Genomic DNA, 18,852 nt, shown 5'->3' with positions numbered 1-18,852 from the left:
TGTTTCAGCCAATCTGCCTTCTCAACTCACAAAGGATTTCACCACCAACTAATATCAAATTGTTAGTTACGCTTATATACATATTTTTCAAAATTAAGACCACAAAATCTTTATCAATAGTTTTCCCCTTGCTATAATTGTTTCTTAAAACTTGAATTTGTACTTCTCCTAGACTACCATTAGATTTTTAGCCTACTTGTGTTGTGTTTTGTTGCTGCCTTGCATTGTTTTGGTTCTAAGTGCTTCCCAGGGTTAGCTTTAAGCTAACTCATAAATGCCTTTTTGTAAACGGACCGTGCTAGCCACAGCTTGTACTTTTGTGTATAGTATCATAAGTTTTAACTTTACTATCGACCTTTTTGACATTCGGTAAACTAACAAAACTATACTAACAGGCCTTACTGCTCGTGCGCAAAACAATTAAATAATAGCCTAAAAGACACGTAAAGGTTGAAAAAAGCGTATCCTTTCTGTGTTTACAGAGTTCAAACTCCATAAACATCTGGAACCAAGGCTTCTTAACATCTGCACCCCTCCCACTTTCGATTGGCTTGCTGGCAGAAGACAACCCGAGAGTCGAGAATGCCAGCAAAACGAGTTATACAAGACCTGAATCTATACATTCAGATGACTTCTTGTAGTTGAACTAGATATCTCTTCACGTAAAGCCCGTTTACAACTAAACGTCGCTTTAAATATTTCTGAAATGATACTTTACCTTCACAGTCAGCGAAGGGCGCTTTTCTTTCCATTGTGAGTTTAATGCAGACACTTTGTAACTCCATCAACTGAGGAAAGCGAAGTCTGAAGTTTCAAATTCTGCACTGTATGGAAGTCACACACAAAAGCGCAGCGTCGTAGTTTACATGTAACAAATTGCGACATTAGTTTTACATACATGCGAGCTGAGACTAACCGAGCCGTCCATTTATTTTCTCTTATCTTTTATTCCAGATTGTAAATTCATGCGCATCTTTATTCCCTCCAGCTGTGTCTACTCCCCCTGCTTGACGAAAAAATGAGCAGCGACCGTCGCTGGGGCTTGGAGTCTTTTTATTTTCTCCGCATAACTGACTTTCCATGTGTGGGGAGGAAAACTTGAACTACAGCAATATGTGAAGCAATGGCGCCTCCGATGGAGCTCAAGTCAATGCGCATGTGCTTTTCTTTTCCGTTATTTCAACTTGGCCATGCCAAGAAACAAAACTCCATTCTACACGACCCGGATCGGTTTGTAACTGGTTTCCAAAGTGGGGTCCAAGAGTCCTCATGTGCCCTTGAACGGGTTCCTTTTAATGTCATCAGCAAAATGAGAAATGAATTGATTTCACTGTACTTTAATAAATAAACAAGAAAGTTGAAGTCTCTACTATGCTGTCTCTCAACCTATAGCCTAAACAGCTTAACAGAGGTTTAAAGGGAAAACAGGGCTATATGGGCCTTTGTGTCTGCTTCAGGACCCTGACATGGAAAGTGTATGTTAATTTCCTTTGAAATGAGGAAGCTATCTGTTCAATTAACTATTACTAATTCTAAGAATTGAAAGAAAAAACAGGAAGAGAGATTTGATTTTGCAAGGATGCTTACGTATTATCTAACTGCCAGCTCTATACACGATCTATACACAGCAGGTTACACAACACATTTTAGGAACTGGTCTATTGTTACACTTTGTATGTGAGATTTTGCTGTTCAGTAATGCCATTAAAGCCAATTTACCTGGAAGATGTTCAGTACACATACAGTATATATAATAAAACAAAATCAACATTGATGACAAACACAATGCAGTTTATTGACCCAAAAAAAGCATTTAAAATGGATTAGTACTGTGGAAACGTGGGGTCTATTCTCTTTGCCCAAGCCATGAGGCCTCCACTGATGTCTTTCACTGTGATTCTGTCCACTTCTGATCCACTCATCTTCTCTACAACCTGCACCGCCTTCTGAGAGATGTTACCCAGCTTACAGATCACATACACTGGAGGAATCGGCAGAGAGAAAACACTGAGAGATTAGTTTGGCGACACCAGTGAATCTTAAAGACTCACTATGCGTTAGATTCAAAGTATTAATTAACTTCAATATACTTAGCCTTAACCATGATGAAAGAACACAGAGAAACACTGTAAGGTACAGAAAGCTGAACACAAGACTTTGAATGACACAAATATTACATTAAGTGATATACTTAAAATCATAGAGTTGATTGTGCAAATAATAAACAACCAAGGCTGTATTAAATGCCAAGCTAAAACGCCACAAAGCTAAATTTAGCTCATTGATAAAGAAAGCTCAATGCCCAGAACCTCACCAAAATAACATTTTGAATATTAATTTCTCTGAAGCAGGCCAGCTGCTCAGATTGACCACACTTGTTTTGGAAAAAGGGGTCACCTAGCAACCCCATTACAACCTGTTACTAGCTATCCAAAATAAGCCTGCGGCCCTACTGTATGAGACCACAAAGTGGACTGTGAATATGCACAAGTGGCTCTACGTGCCTGTTCATTTCAAACAACATGTACGGACCCTAAAAGGTGTTTTGACATGTTACCTGGAGGCCGGCAGTCACCTTCCATCTGCTGTTTCAACTGGCTGATTTTCTCCTGAAGTAATTGCATATGTTCACTCTTCCTCTCCTCTAAACTTGAGAGGGGAATGTCTGGCAACAATATAAGGAGCATCATCACACAGAAATGGGAAACAGGAGATTGATGTTGTGCCTCCATCACTGAAAGGATACTAAGAGAGAAAGGTAAGTGGCATATATCCACCTCCACAGGAGGGCGCACATCCAACAAGAGATGGGGCTCCGCATTGTCCATTATCGATTTATAATCCTGGAATTACATTAAAACAGGCCTTAATGCACAAATACTAATAACTTTATAATTAGAGAGAGGCGTGGCTTTATCTTTTGGGTAAAGACATTGATATCTATGGTTAAACAGGGAAACCTAAATTACTCTCAGCAAATGTTGAAATGTTGCTTGGATTTGGATTTGTGGAGTAATATGAACATTGTAACTGCTTTTCCTTAAATCACAGGAAACAAAACTGTTTTCTAAATAGAGACCCTTTGCACAATCTCGATTACAGCCCAATCAATCATGATCCCAATCTCTGTGCCTAATGACTCAGTGGGTTTGAAAGCACCAATTCTCCAGGAACAGATGCAATCCACTACCACTGCTCTCACTGCCAAATAGAACATGTTATTCTTTCCCACAGAAAATCTACAGGCACATTTTAAGTCATTTCCCATTTGGGGCTGGGTCAGCGCTGAGATGTAATCAGTTTATGAATGCACATGAAAATTGTGAGTAATCATACAATAAACAGCACTAAATACAGGGAGTCACGCAATGGCCAACTGTTCTGGACTATATATTCCCTACCTGTACTGTGATCCTCTGGTCTTTGGAAAGGAGGTTGAGTTTGCGGCACTGAAACACATGATATCAGGCAATGAGAGGTTTTTCCTATGATTAGAGAATAATGACATGTATGGCAAAATCCAGTAGATGTCAGAAACACTTCTTATTACTTACAAAAAGAAATATTCCCGTGAAAATGTGCACAACCCCATAATACGGGGTACACCAGCAGTTCTGACTCTTATGACCAACCTTATCAGTGGCAGCAGACCCACAGAACGCCTCATAATCCACTAGCTGGCTTACACTGGGGTTCTCTCCGCACACTGCACAGCCGGCCTGCTTGGGCCGCAACTTGATGGACCTGAATCTGGTATCTTGAGCGTCAAACATCACCAGCTGTTGGCCGCAGGAAGCTGGCACGCCGTGTCAAGGAAAAGGCTACTTTGTTGAAAAGTATCACCGCGTTGCTTGATTCAGAGAAATCGGCTGCCACGTCCCCCATTTGTGTATGAGCACCATAGCAACATTCAGCCGTTTTGATAGGAAAACAGTACGGTACTTCCCTGACTGATGCATAAGGGCCAGGTGTTAGCATGGGTACCACAATGCAAGACAGAGGGCAGGATAGGGGAAGTCTATTCTCTGATGTGAGTCTCAATGTTAGCATGAGAACACTTTAACCACAACAGCTTCAAAAGAGTTATCATGGGAATGGCAAATGAAGAGTCAGCAGAGTGCATATTTTATCAGACAGGCACAAAACACCCTTCCCATCGCTAACTGTGCTACAATGAAAGCCCTTTCAGCAGTTCTTTGTTGATTCATCCAGATGACTCTGTGGAAAATTCTGATGTAAAGCAACAAAATGTCCAAGGTAGGTACTGTATGTAATGTGGGAGTTCAGAATGGGAAACCAAAGGATACAGCCTTGTCCAGAGGCAATCTTGAGGACTTCCAAAGCTTGGAAGCAGCCCATTATCCCTGGAACTTAAAGAAAAGTGGAACATGTTACTAACAACTATCATTTACACAGAATGTACTTTGTATAAAGTTAATGGCTCCTGGGCAAGTAAGGGGACGAGACTCACCCACTCCCAACACCCCTCCGTCAGAACAGTTGGTCACTGTCTCTGGTGGTGGGGGTAGTGGGTACAGACATCTGTAGCAGGGGCCTCCACAGTAGTTATATACTGTCAGCTACACACACACACACACACACACACACACACACACACACACACACACACACACACACACACACACACACACACACACACACACACACAGAGCAAGAAGGCTTTAATGCTGGTAAGAAAACATTACATATCTAGAGGAGCTGATGGACTTCTGCTACATTGATGCACAAAAGCCTTTCTACCTTACCTGTCCCTCCATTCTCAGTGCACTTGCTGACACCAGAGGCTTGCCACTGAGCACACAGGCGTCATTCACCAGATAACGAGTGGGGACGTTGTCTGAACAATCAGCCACAATGTCATATATGAGGTCAGCAAAGTCAAGGTGTCATCACAGGCAGAGTTCATATTAATGGTTAGTCACATGTACACATTTCCTAACTGAATATCTAAAACACTAGTCATGCAATATAAGCAATATAGGCCTGAAAAAGACTTAGGGGGTGGCAGCTGTAAGATAGTTTCATGACAAAGAATAAGCAGGTCTGTGTAACAGATGTAGGTTGCAGCAGGATACTGTTGAATGAGTTGCAAGGCGTTCTCCGACAAGAGCTGCAGGTGGTAGGGGATACACTCTACTGTTGAGTTCAACCTGGAGACATGAAATCACATTCAAAAATATCAATTCATTTACTGAGAAGTCTGGTTTTGGTCCTGCATAATTAGCAGCTTTATTACAACCAGATTAGTATTTCTAACAAATGTCTTAAAACAAGAAGGGTCATAGGGTCATATTGGTGGTTTGGTTAATCCAAGAACAAAGAACAAACCACAAATGGCAACGTGAGTTTTGAATCTGACATGGGACCTTAATCCCATTATGGGTCCCATGGGAGGGTCTTCTCGCTCCCTCCTAATCTTTACTGTCTGTCCCAACTATCAAAATCAACTCAAGACTCTTGTATTACAAGTTGTATTGTGTATGTAGTAAATTATCAGTAATGAACAATTAAAGTAAGAGGGTGTGTGTGTGAGACACAGCATCAAAACAACGTACAAGATATTTGCTAGTAAGAGAAACGGCGCCCTCATGTGGTCATGGCTATACAATGTGTGTGTGTGTGTGTGTGTGTGTGTGTGTGTGTGTGTGTGTGTGTGTGTGTGTGTGTGTGTGTGTGTGTGTGTGTGTGTGTGTGTGTGTGTGTGTGTGAACCACAGTAGGCCCACTGTGAGGGAGAAAGGCACCAAAAACAGCTGTCTCTAAAATAACATGTTTACACAATATTTGCAGACTCGGGTGAAATACACAACCAAATATAACCTGTGGTGAGACTGGAGAGCGCCAGCATGCATTACACTGCAACCAAATGGTCACAAAACACATAGAAACACAGCACTTATCATAGTTAGACAACATTTACTAATAATATCAAAAATAATTCTCAAGTCTGTCTGTGCATTTTTGGCACAAATGTATGCAGGATTACATTTCTCAAATACTCCAAAACACTTTTGCTCTACTAGATAATATTGAAATGGTGCTTTTGACCTGTTAGGTACCACACATTATACATTTTCATCCGATGTCTGCAGGCGCCAATCGGTACCTTCTAACTGAATTGGCAGCCGACAGAGCCTTTGCTTGGTCCTGGTTCTCCTCCCCGTGAAGCACCTGTCTGTGCAGGTTACTGAGCTCCACCTCGTCGTAGTCCAGCAGGCCCAGGCGCCCTGCAGAGACACAAAATCAGTCAGAAAGGCTTTAGAAAAAAATGTCAAACCTGGATAACGTCGGCGAACCATGAAGATTAATCTCTATAACCGGGGTACAAATTTAACAAAGTGTGGCTTTGTAAGACTTGACACTTTTTATCTGCGATTCTTCTCTGTTGAACTTGAAAAAAATGTGGTTGAAACTTCACCTGAGGCAGCAGGTAGTAAAAGTTTGACGGAGAAGAAAAACATTTTCACAAAATAAGTCTTAACCCTTGTATTGTCCTTGTCGTTTTTAAAGTTTTTTAATACAGAAATATGGGTTTCCTTTGAACCAAATCGCCCCAAAATAACATGGATGGTCCGATAAGTTCTTCAGGTGAAATCAATGATTACCTTCATAAAATGTTGGGTCTTCTATTAAATTTTGTAGCGTTAGAAAAAAAAATGTTTTAATGGTTTCAAAACAATATCCTGGCTATACTAGTCTGTGATTATCAACATCTTCTGATCTTAACTATTAGTCAAAATAATTTATAATTTCTGCTTTTTTAACTCAAAAATTTGGTATAACTTCATATAAATGAGGTTTGTTGACCATAAATTCCAAGAATAAGTGTAAAACTTGTGGTAACAAGTTGGTGTTAGCGTTGCATTTAAGTGACAAAAAGGTATAAAAAAAATCAATTTTGGAAGACAACACAAGGGTCAAATAAGAATCTGTGAATACACTCTTGTCTCTTTACCTAAGCTTTTCCAGTGTACCTGATTGAAATCATTAAACTGGACTAAAATGGGTGGTGTGATATATTTCTTTTTGGAAATGGAAATTAATGGCTGCAAACCTCTTCCCCACAGGTACATTTATTTAGTTTACCAGCCACTGGGAGGTGAGCCAGATTCCTAATTTTAGACCTCGCCTATGGGAAAAGACAACCCGTTGACAGCTCAACAATTACTCACACCCATACAGCAGATTTATTTCAAGGTTAATGATTTGATTTGTTTGGCACAAGGTCATGCTGAGCATTAATCAACTAGATTACCTACCGATGCCTGCTGCTGCAAGATACTGAGCCAGGGGGCAGCCCAGTCCTCCACAGCCCACAATCAGCACTGAGGTCTTGGATAAGTTTAGCTGACCTGTGGGCAATCAAGATTCACTTTGTTGTGTTTAGTCATGGCATTAATCTCACTTGCCAGAATGCTAACTGTACTGTATATCAGAATATCACTGTCTGTAGCCATCCGTACCTTGTACACCCAGCTCAGGCAGAAGGAGCTGTCTGCTGTACCGCATGATGTCCTCATTGCTTAGGGCTGTTTTGGCTTTCAGGGGGGTTAGGGGGGTCACTTTTTCATACAGCTCCAGTCCAGAGGCATGGCTCTTATATCACATCGGTGAGAAATGGTTACACATGATATAAGAAACAAGTTTTAAGTTAAGTTTTGAGCCAGGTGGCATCAAAGCCCTCAGCAGCCTGCCTCTATAATATAATGATCTCTCTTTGCATATGTCTACAGCCCATATGTCTGACATAAGGCGTTATTTGGGAAAAGCTCTTCACATGGAAAGATTTAAGTGGCTTATACTGTAGTATGCTTATTTATATTTTATTCAGCATGTAAGATTACATGAGTCAAGTGTGCATTATCTCTTTATTTATTTAAAATATCCAGATTTATTTTGGAACTTTTAAAACTTTCTGTCTCCCTGAAGGCACATTTGCCATTGATTTATTTGTTAGTTCAAAGACATCTGAATGTATAATTATAGCACTGCATTCTAGGATTACATTTGCATGATTTTTGCATTTAATGATATACTTTGAATATGAATGTGCTATTCACAAGGGTATTGTGTGATCACTCCCTGTAATTTAATAAGTGGGCATATTTTCCTCAAATGTATATAAATGAGTTAATCAATTCTCTTTTTGTGCTCATTATTTGCCCAGCACATGTGGATGTGGATGTCCGGATGCCTCATGATGACTGACATCAGGAGCTACAACAATGTGTGCATATACTGTATATGTTGTGTGTTTTTTAGCCGTCCCTATTTTTATATTACAAGGTTTATGTTTTACTGTGCTTTAAAGTTGAATTTCCCCTCAGATACACATCGTCTTCGGAAAAATTTTGTATTTCACTTGCTAGCTAACAAGCTAGTAAGCTGTCTATCACGTGTCCAGGTTCATTTTAAGATAAGAGGAATACGTTAACGTTTAAGTTCACGTTAGCTGGCGTCAAACGTGCTGTTATGTTTCGATGACAGGCTATAAGCAATGTTTGCTTGGTTACAAAGATGATAGTACCATACACCATAAATGCTAAACTGCTAGATAGAATATGAGGCGAATAGATTATAAAAAAAAACATGTATATAGGAACATAACAGAAAGTACAGTAATTTCAGTAACGTTAAGACTTTCGTACTTTTTCCAGTTGTGCCAGTTTATTCTTCAGAGCAGCGATCTCTTTCTCTTTCTCCTCGAGCTGCGCCTTCAAGCAGCGCACCTCTTGTGCCATGGCTGTTGGCACTAAGAAAACACGTAACTTACAGTAAAAACGCTACAATTCTTATTTAGCTACGATGTAACTCAAGAACTTGAAGAACACGGTACAAACTTCCGGGTTGACCACGTGACACTGAGACCACGTGTTAGGTGACGTATGAACCACTGGTCTAATGTACTTTTCTTATTTTTACAAATAAAAAAGAAGTAAACAAATAGGCTATTTAATGCTATTTACTCTTAGAAAATGAACATGTTTTGTACTCCACAAATCTCTAAACAAAGCATTCCCATTTAAGTACCTGCAAGAACGATATCTTTAAATATAGGCTATTACTTATTTGGTGGTTTTTTTTTTGTTAAATATAAAGCTCCCATTTAAACGTTGACCAGTAGTTAGGAGATAATGGGTTCACTGGGTTATGTCTTGACATGTGTAGGTATGCAATACATGGGTTGTTGAAACGAGCAATTATCAAAGGGATATATGGGGTTCCTGTATCATACCCATGTGGTTCTTGGGAGTGGATGAAGCGCACGTACACACACACACACACACACACACACACACACACAGTGTGTCAGTGACGCTCTGTGGTTTAGAGAGCTTCGGGTCCTCCCTCCTGCTTTTCACATGATCTGTAAGCTTTCACAGAGGAGAGAGAGGAATGTGGAGAGGAGCGACAACAGCGATGGCTGAGCGAAGCCACAGTCCCTCCAAAATGCGTTTATTTTACACTGTGGCCATCTGGGTGACATTCATTCACTGCACCGATGGAATTCCCTGGACACAAGAAAAAGTAAGTCAATTAAGTCGAGTAATGAGTAAGTTTTGTTGTCAACATATTGCCAGGCAGTCATAATTGTGCATTTAGACATTAAGAAACCCGTCTCTTAAAGTGAAAAAATTGCCACATACAGCATCAAGTATTTTGACAAGGCTCAAATGAATGTTTGCAATTAACTCCAAATATCTTGTTTATTTTTTTGTAACGTCAAAGCATCTGAACCCAATATACTGATTTGTTTTGTCAGAGAAATGTTTGAATTGTCTGAAAAATGATTCACTCCAATTGTGTATATGGTGTCTCTGTGTGTTCATTTGTTCCCTTTTAAAATAGTAATATCCCAGTAGACTATTCATTATGAGAAAGGGAAAAATATAAGTGCCCAAAAACAGTTTTGATATGCATAATATATGTAATGTAATTATATAATTCATGATATTCCAGCAACCCTCTGCATTGTTACCCAGCACTGTTGTGTAATTCTCCTGAGATGCACCTGGGTGTGCTTGGTCATACATGTCCCTTATTTATGTACTTTTTCTCTTCTCCTCCTTGCCTAGTTGCTATGGCAGCACAGTCATCATCATTGATCCTCCAATTGCAGGTCTTGGTATTTATAGACCTTAATTGGACCCCCTTTTAACCCTCTATGAACTTCAACAACTGAAGTGAGCGCTAGAGCTCTGGATGACTATATTCAGTCTTTGTGACCACATAATTATGCATTTTGTGTGCCACTCTATAATTACAGTACGTGAGACAGTATCGGCCCAACCCATACAGTGAACAGGTTTTTTAAGTAAATGTTTATGCTTCAATTGTGATGAACAGATTTAAGTAATGTTCCCTCCCCTATTGTCTGAGACAATAAAGTGAAACTAAATTAGGGGGAACAAATGTCCTCTGTGATTTTCTATAAAAATAGAAAAGACATACATTACATATCAAGCAACAATGTCAGAAATCTGCCGGTTTCAGCTTCTTAATTGAGATAATTAGCTCTTTATGTCATTGAAAGTTTAATATTGTTGGGTTTTGAACGGTTGGTCGCACAAAACAAGTTATTTAAAGACGTCACCTTGGGCTCTGGGTAGATGTGATGGACATGTTTCACTATTTTCTGACATTTTTAAGACCAAATTGTTGATCTAAAAAATAATTGATAATTAAAATAATTGGCAGTATCAATTTGATAATCTCAATATATCACATTGCCACACCTCTACCCAGAGGGCCTATTATAGGAGAGGCGCGAGCAGTGCAAAACACACAAAACAGGCTGTGACTGTTCTCTGATATTCACCATCGGCTGTTTCTCTCCTGCTCTCTGTCCTTCCTCTCGGTTCAGTTTGTTACCAGGACAACCAATGTGTTCAGCAGGTGAACTTTGAGACCAAATGAAAAAGAGCCAACGGATCGAAGAATCAATGTGTTTTTTTAACCTGTGGCTGTCATTTAGCACACATTGAATTGACAGCATAAAATCTGAATCCAGATCCATATTGTGTTTCTTAAATTACACAAACTGGTTGATTTGCTTTTTTAAATCATTTCTATTTCCTAGAGCAAGGGAGAGCATGTTAACAAGCACACTTCACATTTCTGCCTCTTTATTCTATAGATTCCTGCTTTTCTAAAGTAGCCCTGTGTGTATTTTGACATTCAATCAGTGTCTATTCACACTCGTCAATTTTTTTATGTTAACATACTGTGTGGCTTTTTTAGACATTGTTATAGGATGTGATATTACAGTAACTGACAGCGACCCAGTCAGTGGTTTCCAGTAATATGAGTGTTGTGACACAATTGTTGTGTATGCTGTGAGTCATCCACTTTTCTGCTTAATTGAAATGCATTGCAGAAAAACTTCCATATTCCTACACTAAGACGTTGTTGACATTGCAGACACTGACTGAAAACATGAGTAAATATTGCTTAATAATAGGCTATGTTCCATACCCTGTTAGCAACACTGCAGTGCTTAACAGTAGACCATAGATCACAGCACTGATGTTACTAGCCATATTGCAAATGTCTGTCTGAACACCCTTAATTCCTTCCTACATGTACATATCAATTGAACCAAATGCTATTTCTCATCTATTTTCTTTTAATATAACTTTATTTTAGGCGTTTTCAATATACAGAAATGAGCATACATACATATACAAACAAACTCGAGACATAGTCCCACATTGGTGCCCTCCCCTTCTCCCTCCCCATACACCCTCCCATGGAACCAAGAGTGCAAAAAATAAATAAATAAAATAAAGCAAGATCCAATTCTACAGAGGTATATCAATGGGCTAGTCAGACAGTTGACTAAAGAGAGCACTTAGATAACATGAGCTGTTAGAGATCAACTCCTTCACATATTCAATGAAGAGAGTCCAGACTCTATTGAATGTGTCACAAGAACCTTTCAGTGTATGTCTAATCTTTTCTAGCTGAAGTAAAGATAGCACCTCCTGAAGGGTGGGCATTTATTAGATTTCCAATTCATTAAGATTACTCTACGTGTTATGAGACTACAGAACGCTACTGCTCTCTTCTGTGTTCTTGTGGTATGTATTTCCGAGGGTGTAACTCCAAATATAGCAGTGAGTGGATTGGGTTTGAGTGATGTGTTGCATAAAGCTGAAAGGCAGTCAAATATGGAGACATGTGACCCAATGACACAGAGTTTCCGCATCTAGGACAGATATTTTAGCTAGCCTGTCATTGGAGTAATGTACTCTGTGAAATACCTTGAATTGTATCAGTCCATGCCTTACACATATAGAGGATGTGTGTATGCTGGAGATGCATTTAGCCCAGACATCATCCAGGATTACAATTTCCAGGTCCCTTTTCCCAGGCTTCACGTATTCTAGTGTGTGATGGAGGATCAATATTATGTATTATATTATACGTCTTAGAGATCAGACCCCTGTTCCATGGATTCAGATTTAACAGATCATATGCCAAGTCTTTATTTGGCAGCTTGGGGTAAGTAGGGAAATGTTTGGAGGTAAAACTGCGGACTTTGAGATATCTGAAGAAGTGTGACCTTGGAATATTATGATCTCTAATTAGGGCTTCGAAGGGCAGAAAAGATTTCTCATCAAAAAGATCAGCGAAGAAAACCAGTCCATATTTATATATATATATATATATATATATATATATATATATATATATATATATATATATTATCTATTTTGTACTATTTTGTTTGTTTCCTCTGGCTCTGTTCAGCTCCATCATCGAGCTCTCACTCTAACACAAGATGAGATCACTGCCGCCCTGTCTCACACTGACCTGGAGCAGATGTGGCTGAGGGACCTGAGGCCGCTGCTGGTTACCAGGTACCCAGGCTCTGCAGGCAGCCAGGCCGTGCAGGAGGTGAATTTATTTACATGATCATTGCTGGACCATTTTCAAATACAGAAAACATGTAACTCGTATTTGACAATAAATGGAAAGAAAAATCCTGTTACTGTTGCTTCATGGGAAAACACTATTTTATTGGCATTGTCATGGCAACTAAAGGCATCACCTATCACCTGTGCGTGAGTCTTCCACCTTCTATGCCCCAATATGTTGTCATAGTAGAAAATACAACCAATTCAGAAGTTATCAGAAAAATTGTGTTTCATTCCTAGATCATTGGAAAGCAACAGGTTATATTGCCACAGCCTTAGATCAGCTAATTAGTAAGGTGGTGATAAGGTGAGGTACGGACTGAATGCTCATTACTAACAAGTGATCTTTGTGTGTGTTCACAGCATATCAAGACAACCCTTGGTTCCCTCGGAGCAGGCTGGGAGGTGACAGAGGATAAGTTTGCGTCAGAAACACCCTACGGCACCCTGCCCTTCACTAACCTAGTTGCCACCCTCAACTCGTCAGCCAATCGCCGCCTTGTCCTGGCCTGTCACTACGACTCCAAGTACTACCCACCACAATGGCACGGGAGGGAGTTCCAAGGCGCCACTGATTCTGCTGTTCCCTGTGCCATGATGTTGGAGCTGGCACGAGCCCTGGATGAAGAACTGAAAGCTCAGAAGGTGGTGGCTTAGCATGACCTAAAGCTGCGTCCAAAGTTAAAGGGCATACTATACATTAGGCTACTGGCCTATCTGTCTGTCTGTGACTCTATGTGTAGATGCCTCAAATCCCTGAGGTGTGCATTAGATCAGTGCATTGAATGATACCCAGGCCATTTTGGGGCTGTGTTTTAGTTTTTGTGGTTGTGCACTGACTTGTGTTGTGGCCATGAATCACAGGCAAGTCATACAACGACAAGACTAATGGCAGTAAGCTTTGGGGAAAACAAGGCCAAACATGTTGCAGACAGTTCCAGGAACTGGGTTAACATCACTCTAGATTTTCAGACTCCAAACATGAGAAATAATTACAAGTGATCCACGAAAAGACCAACACCAATTATGCATTAGTCTGTCTCTCAGTACTTTCCAACTTTTAGTTTCATTATTTTTAAAACCTGTAATTTGCGTAGTTTTTAGCTAACATTACTTAAACTGGAGTAAATAGTGCATTTTTAGGGACTATTTTCAGCTGCAGATTAATACACATCCCTGTGCGATTGACTTTAAAATAAAATACAGTGCCCATGGTAATGGTAATGGAGGAACATGTCAACCAGCGCAACATTGTGGCTCATATATGAATGAATATTCTACATGCTATAGGCTTCAGCTATACACAAAACACCTGTTAGTAGGATCAATTTATCTTTTTATCTTTATCTTTTAGTCTTTTCTTGTGATTTGTTTACAATAAGAAATATGTAGAATTTTGCCAGCCTTATCCCTTATGCATTTTCATTGCTAAATATAGGAAAAAATAGCTTATTGTAGGGGAAGGCCTAAAGAAATTCTCTAAATCTAAATTTTTTTTCATATTAGGTATAATGTATAGACTGCCATGAACCTTTATGTATGAACAAACCTCTGCTCAAACACAACATCATTGGCAACAACAACATTTTGAGTACAAAAGCTATAATTATTGGTGCTGTTTTTATGGGAATTAACACAAAGTTGCCAACAACAATATTAAATTGCTCCACAAACAAGTGAATCATAATGAAAACACTTTGTATTCATGCAGCTTGCTCCTCTGGCCTTTCCATGTTTCACAGTTGAGCTCAGATTCTTGTCTGTTGGGCAGGCAATGACAGGGCCTGTGACAGGGAGAGATGTTTATCAGACTCAGCTGTCAGTCACAGTGGGAATAGGAATCCTATTGAATACTAATACATTAGATGCCATAGACGTGGACACATAATCAATATCATAGGTGATAAATGACATAGAAGAAATTGTAAACCGACCATCACAGAAGCTTATTTTTGGGGTGTCACAAAATTAAAAAGAAATATTTCACATAAAAACTATCTGAGAAAACCTCAGGCAGGTTTCTTGTCACCGTAACCTCAAAACCACTAGAGGGCAGCATAACTCTGGGAATGCCTTCACTGTCTTTTTTTCCCCTCCCATGTAGAGCTCCAATCCCGACCTGACTCTGCAGTTGCTTTTCTTTGATGGAGAGGAGGCTCTTTTCCAGTGGACGGGCACAGACTCCCTTTATGGCTCTCGCCACCTTGCCCAGAAGATGGAGAGCACCCCACACCCCGCCGGAGCCACAGACACCAACCAACTACACGGCATAGTACACCACAGTTCTCTACTCACACCTTTTCTGCCTAGCCCACCTGAGAGTAGCATAATCACTTAATCACACCCAATATCATCCCATCTCAATACAATCTGCTTAGCCCTGATCTCGTTTTACACGCACAGCCCACACATACCCCTCAACCAGGGAGGTGTGTGTCTTAAATAGTTTTGTATTTCGAAGAAATCTCAAATCACAAAGCCACCCATTTTATCATCTGGGAGGCTTGGGTGTCTTGATATCAAACATGATTTTTTATACAGTCTATGATAACAAGATGTCACATTAATTGGTATATATTTCTGTATCCTAACCATGGAGAGATAGGGCAACCGGGTATCTACAAATGTCGACGTTCCTGTGTGGATAGACAGAGATAAAGCAGACAGTATCTGCATGCGTGCGTGTGTGTGTGTGTGTGTGTGTCTGTGTGATTATTAAGGATCGACCGATACTGTTTTTTCAAGGCTAATACCAATTATTAGTAGTTACTGAAAATCTTAAATAAAAATTGATTATTATTATTATAATAATCTTATTGATATATACGATTTTGGAATGTTACAAACTCCAACACAAAACTTTGTTTAAACACTTTAAGCAATTTTTTTATAAATTAGAAACTTTCAACATATACGCAGTAAAAGATAGTCAGATAGTGTTGTAGGCAGGACATTAAGTCAGACTCAGTGGTGAGTGAAACTGAAGCAGAGGGAAAGATGTAGAGCTGTAGCGCAGCCAAAGTAGAGCACTTTTAGAGGTAGAGATTATTTTTTTGGGGCATTTTCAGCCTTTATTTTTGACAGGACAGCTGAAGACATGAAAGGGGAGAGAGAGGGCGAATAACATGCAGCAAAGTGCCGCAGGTCGGAGTCGAAGACTGGCCCGCTGCGTCGAGGAGTAAACCTCTATATATCTACCAACTGAGCTATCCGGGCGCCCGAGTGAGCCCTTTTTAATTAATTAACTTTATCGGTTATCAGGCAAATAAAACGCTGATACAGATAATCTGCAAACTGCCAAAAACCTACCCATAGTGATTATTATAGAAACTAACTTGTAGATGGATGTGTAGACAGCTTCTCATCACCATCATTTTTTCCCTCCTTTCTCCCTGTTTCTTCCCCTCCAGGATCTATTTGTGTTGATGGACCTGATCGGGGCTCCTAGCCCACGCTTCGGCAACCAGTTCCCCAGCACAACACACTGGCTCTCCAGGCTGCAGAGCATTGGTAAATAATCATAATAATCCCTGTAAACACTATGTAAGTCTGTTTACTTTAGTGACTGTGTGTCACAAACATAAGTCATTTTAATCACTAGTCATTAATACAGTCATATTCAGTCATCATCGCCAATGGGGCAACCGTGCTGACAGTCAAATTCTTGCACATTTTCCACTTCTTTGCAACTCGTGTGCTGTTCGACTGCACTATGGAGATTATATCCTAATTATATATATATATATCTATATATATATATATATATATATATATAGAGAGAGAGAGAGAGAGAGAGAGAGAGAGAGAGAGATAGAGAGGGATCAAACTACACCTACACAGTCCTGATGAAGCAAAACAGCAAATTATTGATTTATCAAACAATTAAGAAATGATACCTGTACAATGTTTTTTTTTCTTTAAACTGAACTAACAGATGGATATTATTTTTACGCTTTGTCCTCCCTCTTATATCCTCAGAAAGGCGTTTACACTCCATGAACCAGCTTGTGGATCATAACAACGTGCAATATTTCTGGCCCAATCAACCTGTTGGCCATGTACAAGATGATCACATACCATTCCTAAACAGAGGTAGACACACCAAGTAACACAACTAATGCAAAATATGATTACATATATTGTGTAGCTCCGTCGGTTGACCCTCATTCTGTGCCTCTCTGTCAGGTGTGCGCATCCTCCACCTTATCCCCTCCCCCTTCCCGTCCGTGTGGCACACGTTTGATGACAACGAGCAGAACCTGGATCGCTCCACTATTCATAACCTCAACAAGATAATGCAGGTTTTTGTTCTGGAGTACCTCAACGCCAGACCCGCCATCCCTGCAAACCCACAGAATGCCCCATAAAAAAATCCCAGCATACCAATTTGACAACTTTCTTTTAATGTTTCACTGTAGTAAAGATCTTCAGCTGTTGTTTTATAGACTGAAGGAATACACTGTATTTAATGCTGTTGAAAAACAAATAATATGTATTCATTGACCTGCACATCCGACAGGTGCCAGCCCCACAAAACATTTTACATAAAGAATATGTTTAGAGATGCTTGATTTTTTTATTTTGCAATCTTTTTCTAAACATATTTGGGCTTTGGCACGTGAAATGTACTTTGTTCCCAAATGGGTTCATAAGAGACTTCAAGATTCTGAAGCTTCATTTTGCCTTTAGGTCTTAAGTCCCCAGCACACAGGATCTCCTGTGTGTATTTTACTACACTGCTCTCTTTATATCGGCTTCAAACCCTCCTTTACACTGTGATGAGGCATCAATGCTAATGTCTAGGATATGGTGCCTCAAAGAGAAGGAAAAAGCACAGCGCAGAGGTTAAAGAAAATAATTGTAAGCAGTTAAAATGCTATGACACCCTTTATTTTTCCACCTTCATAAACCCCAGAATCTCTGACCTGTCATGTGTGATAAATATATACAATGTATAACATATGTAACATGATGCTACCAAAAGAGCAGAGTATAAGGCAACCCACATAACATGTGTTTTAGCTACTGCCTAGGTTACGTGACATATCCTCTCCTACGAAAATGTGTTCAGAGCAAACCTGTCAGGGGCAGGAAGTGGGTTTATATGTATTCTTTAGCCCTTCATATCCTGTCATCTTAGGTAGTGAAGTGGATAACTTCCTGTGCTGATGTTTTGCCTGCCTTTGTTGAAATCACATTAGTAGCCTGATCTTAATGTAGATCCCAGAATAATATACAGTGCCAAAACTGGACTTCCTATATTTTGAGGCTGAAATAAATGTTGATTCAGAATACAAGCGAAACCATGCAGAGTTTGCTTATCTTTACGAGTCTCTGTTTTACTGTTAAATACTGTGAATAAAGAAGTTGCTCTGACGCTCATGATGATGATCATAGTGGTTATCTAAGGTGACCTTTTGTATGAGGAAATGTTAACTTTTTCTGTAATTCTAACCTAAAACAATAGCATTACTAATGCAGTTCTTCCAGCTTTCCATCTGGTGCTCAAGTCTTTCTTCCTCTCAGCTTTAAAAGCTTGGGCCCTCTCCTCTTCAACAGACCAAACACCCCTTCCATCCCTCCGCCTTACCTCCACAACAATCCCATGATTCGCTTAATCCTATCAGGGAGGACCTCCCCTGAATTCCACACCACCCAGATCCCCTTTAATCCAGCCCACTCCCATGAGAACTGAATGTGGATCTGACTCTCCCGTTCGCTGCAGTCAGAAATGTTTGCGATGCCTGGCAACAACGTACACAAACATACTGTATATCTTGTCTTGAAGGAGATTAAAAAGAATAAGTGCTTCAAGGGCCATTAGTCACCTAAGACTGCAATGTGTTGTATACAGTGCTGCTCATAAGTATTCATACCCATGCTAAAGTTGACTAAAAAGAGGAATAAAAAAA

General features: G+C 39.8%; 3 protein-coding genes across 5 annotated transcripts in view; 1 reads left to right on the top strand and 2 right to left on the bottom strand.

Moving 5' to 3' along the window:
• prkd3 (protein kinase D3) overlaps positions 1-1,071 on the bottom strand; it is a 35,957-nt gene extending 34,886 nt beyond the window's left edge. The window contains exon 1 of one of the 2 annotated variants that reach the window (XM_078277895.1): positions 719-1,071. The gene's annotated coding sequence lies outside the window, so the exon portion shown is untranslated. The remainder of the gene's footprint in view (positions 1-718) is intronic. The other variant, XM_078277894.1, reaches the window with a different exon arrangement.
• A 703-nt stretch (positions 1,072-1,774) lies between these two features.
• On the bottom strand, positions 1,775-8,900 carry mocs3 (molybdenum cofactor synthesis 3). Its single transcript, XM_078277898.1, has 13 exons — positions 8,669-8,900; positions 7,484-7,616; positions 7,280-7,372; positions 6,127-6,247; positions 5,097-5,171; positions 4,767-4,884; positions 4,472-4,580; positions 4,308-4,370; positions 3,633-3,796; positions 3,402-3,449; positions 2,747-2,843; positions 2,558-2,665; positions 1,775-1,981 (listed from the first exon to the last, which is right to left on the bottom strand). Exons 1-13 carry the CDS (start codon positions 8,759-8,761, stop codon positions 1,824-1,826), a joined length of 1,380 nt encoding a protein of 459 aa, XP_078134024.1. The 5' UTR covers positions 8,762-8,900; the 3' UTR covers positions 1,775-1,823.
• Positions 8,901-9,366: 466 nt separating this feature from the next.
• On the top strand, positions 9,367-18,322 carry qpct (glutaminyl-peptide cyclotransferase). 2 transcript variants are annotated; one of them, XM_078277892.1, is made up of 7 exons: positions 9,368-9,548; positions 12,774-12,920; positions 13,304-13,585; positions 15,045-15,212; positions 16,351-16,450; positions 16,919-17,032; positions 17,126-18,322. In XM_078277892.1, the coding sequence occupies exons 1-7, from the start codon at positions 9,417-9,419 to the stop codon at positions 17,305-17,307; spliced, it is 1,125 nt and encodes a 374-aa protein (XP_078134018.1). In that variant the 5' UTR covers positions 9,368-9,416; the 3' UTR covers positions 17,308-18,322. The 2 variants fall into 2 exon arrangements, with proteins under 2 accessions (XP_078134019.1, XP_078134018.1); XM_078277893.1 differs by lacking the exon at positions 12,774-12,920 and having other exon boundaries at positions 9,367-9,548.
• Positions 18,323-18,852: the final 530 nt, after the last annotated feature.

The sequence above is a fragment of the Sander vitreus genome, chromosome 20 (assembly GCF_031162955.1).
Source record: "Sander vitreus isolate 19-12246 chromosome 20, sanVit1, whole genome shotgun sequence".
Classification (NCBI taxonomy): domain Eukaryota; kingdom Metazoa; phylum Chordata; class Actinopteri; order Perciformes; family Percidae; genus Sander; species Sander vitreus.
The sequence above is the reverse complement of the archived record's forward strand: the minus strand, read 5'-3'. Positions and strand labels throughout refer to the sequence as shown.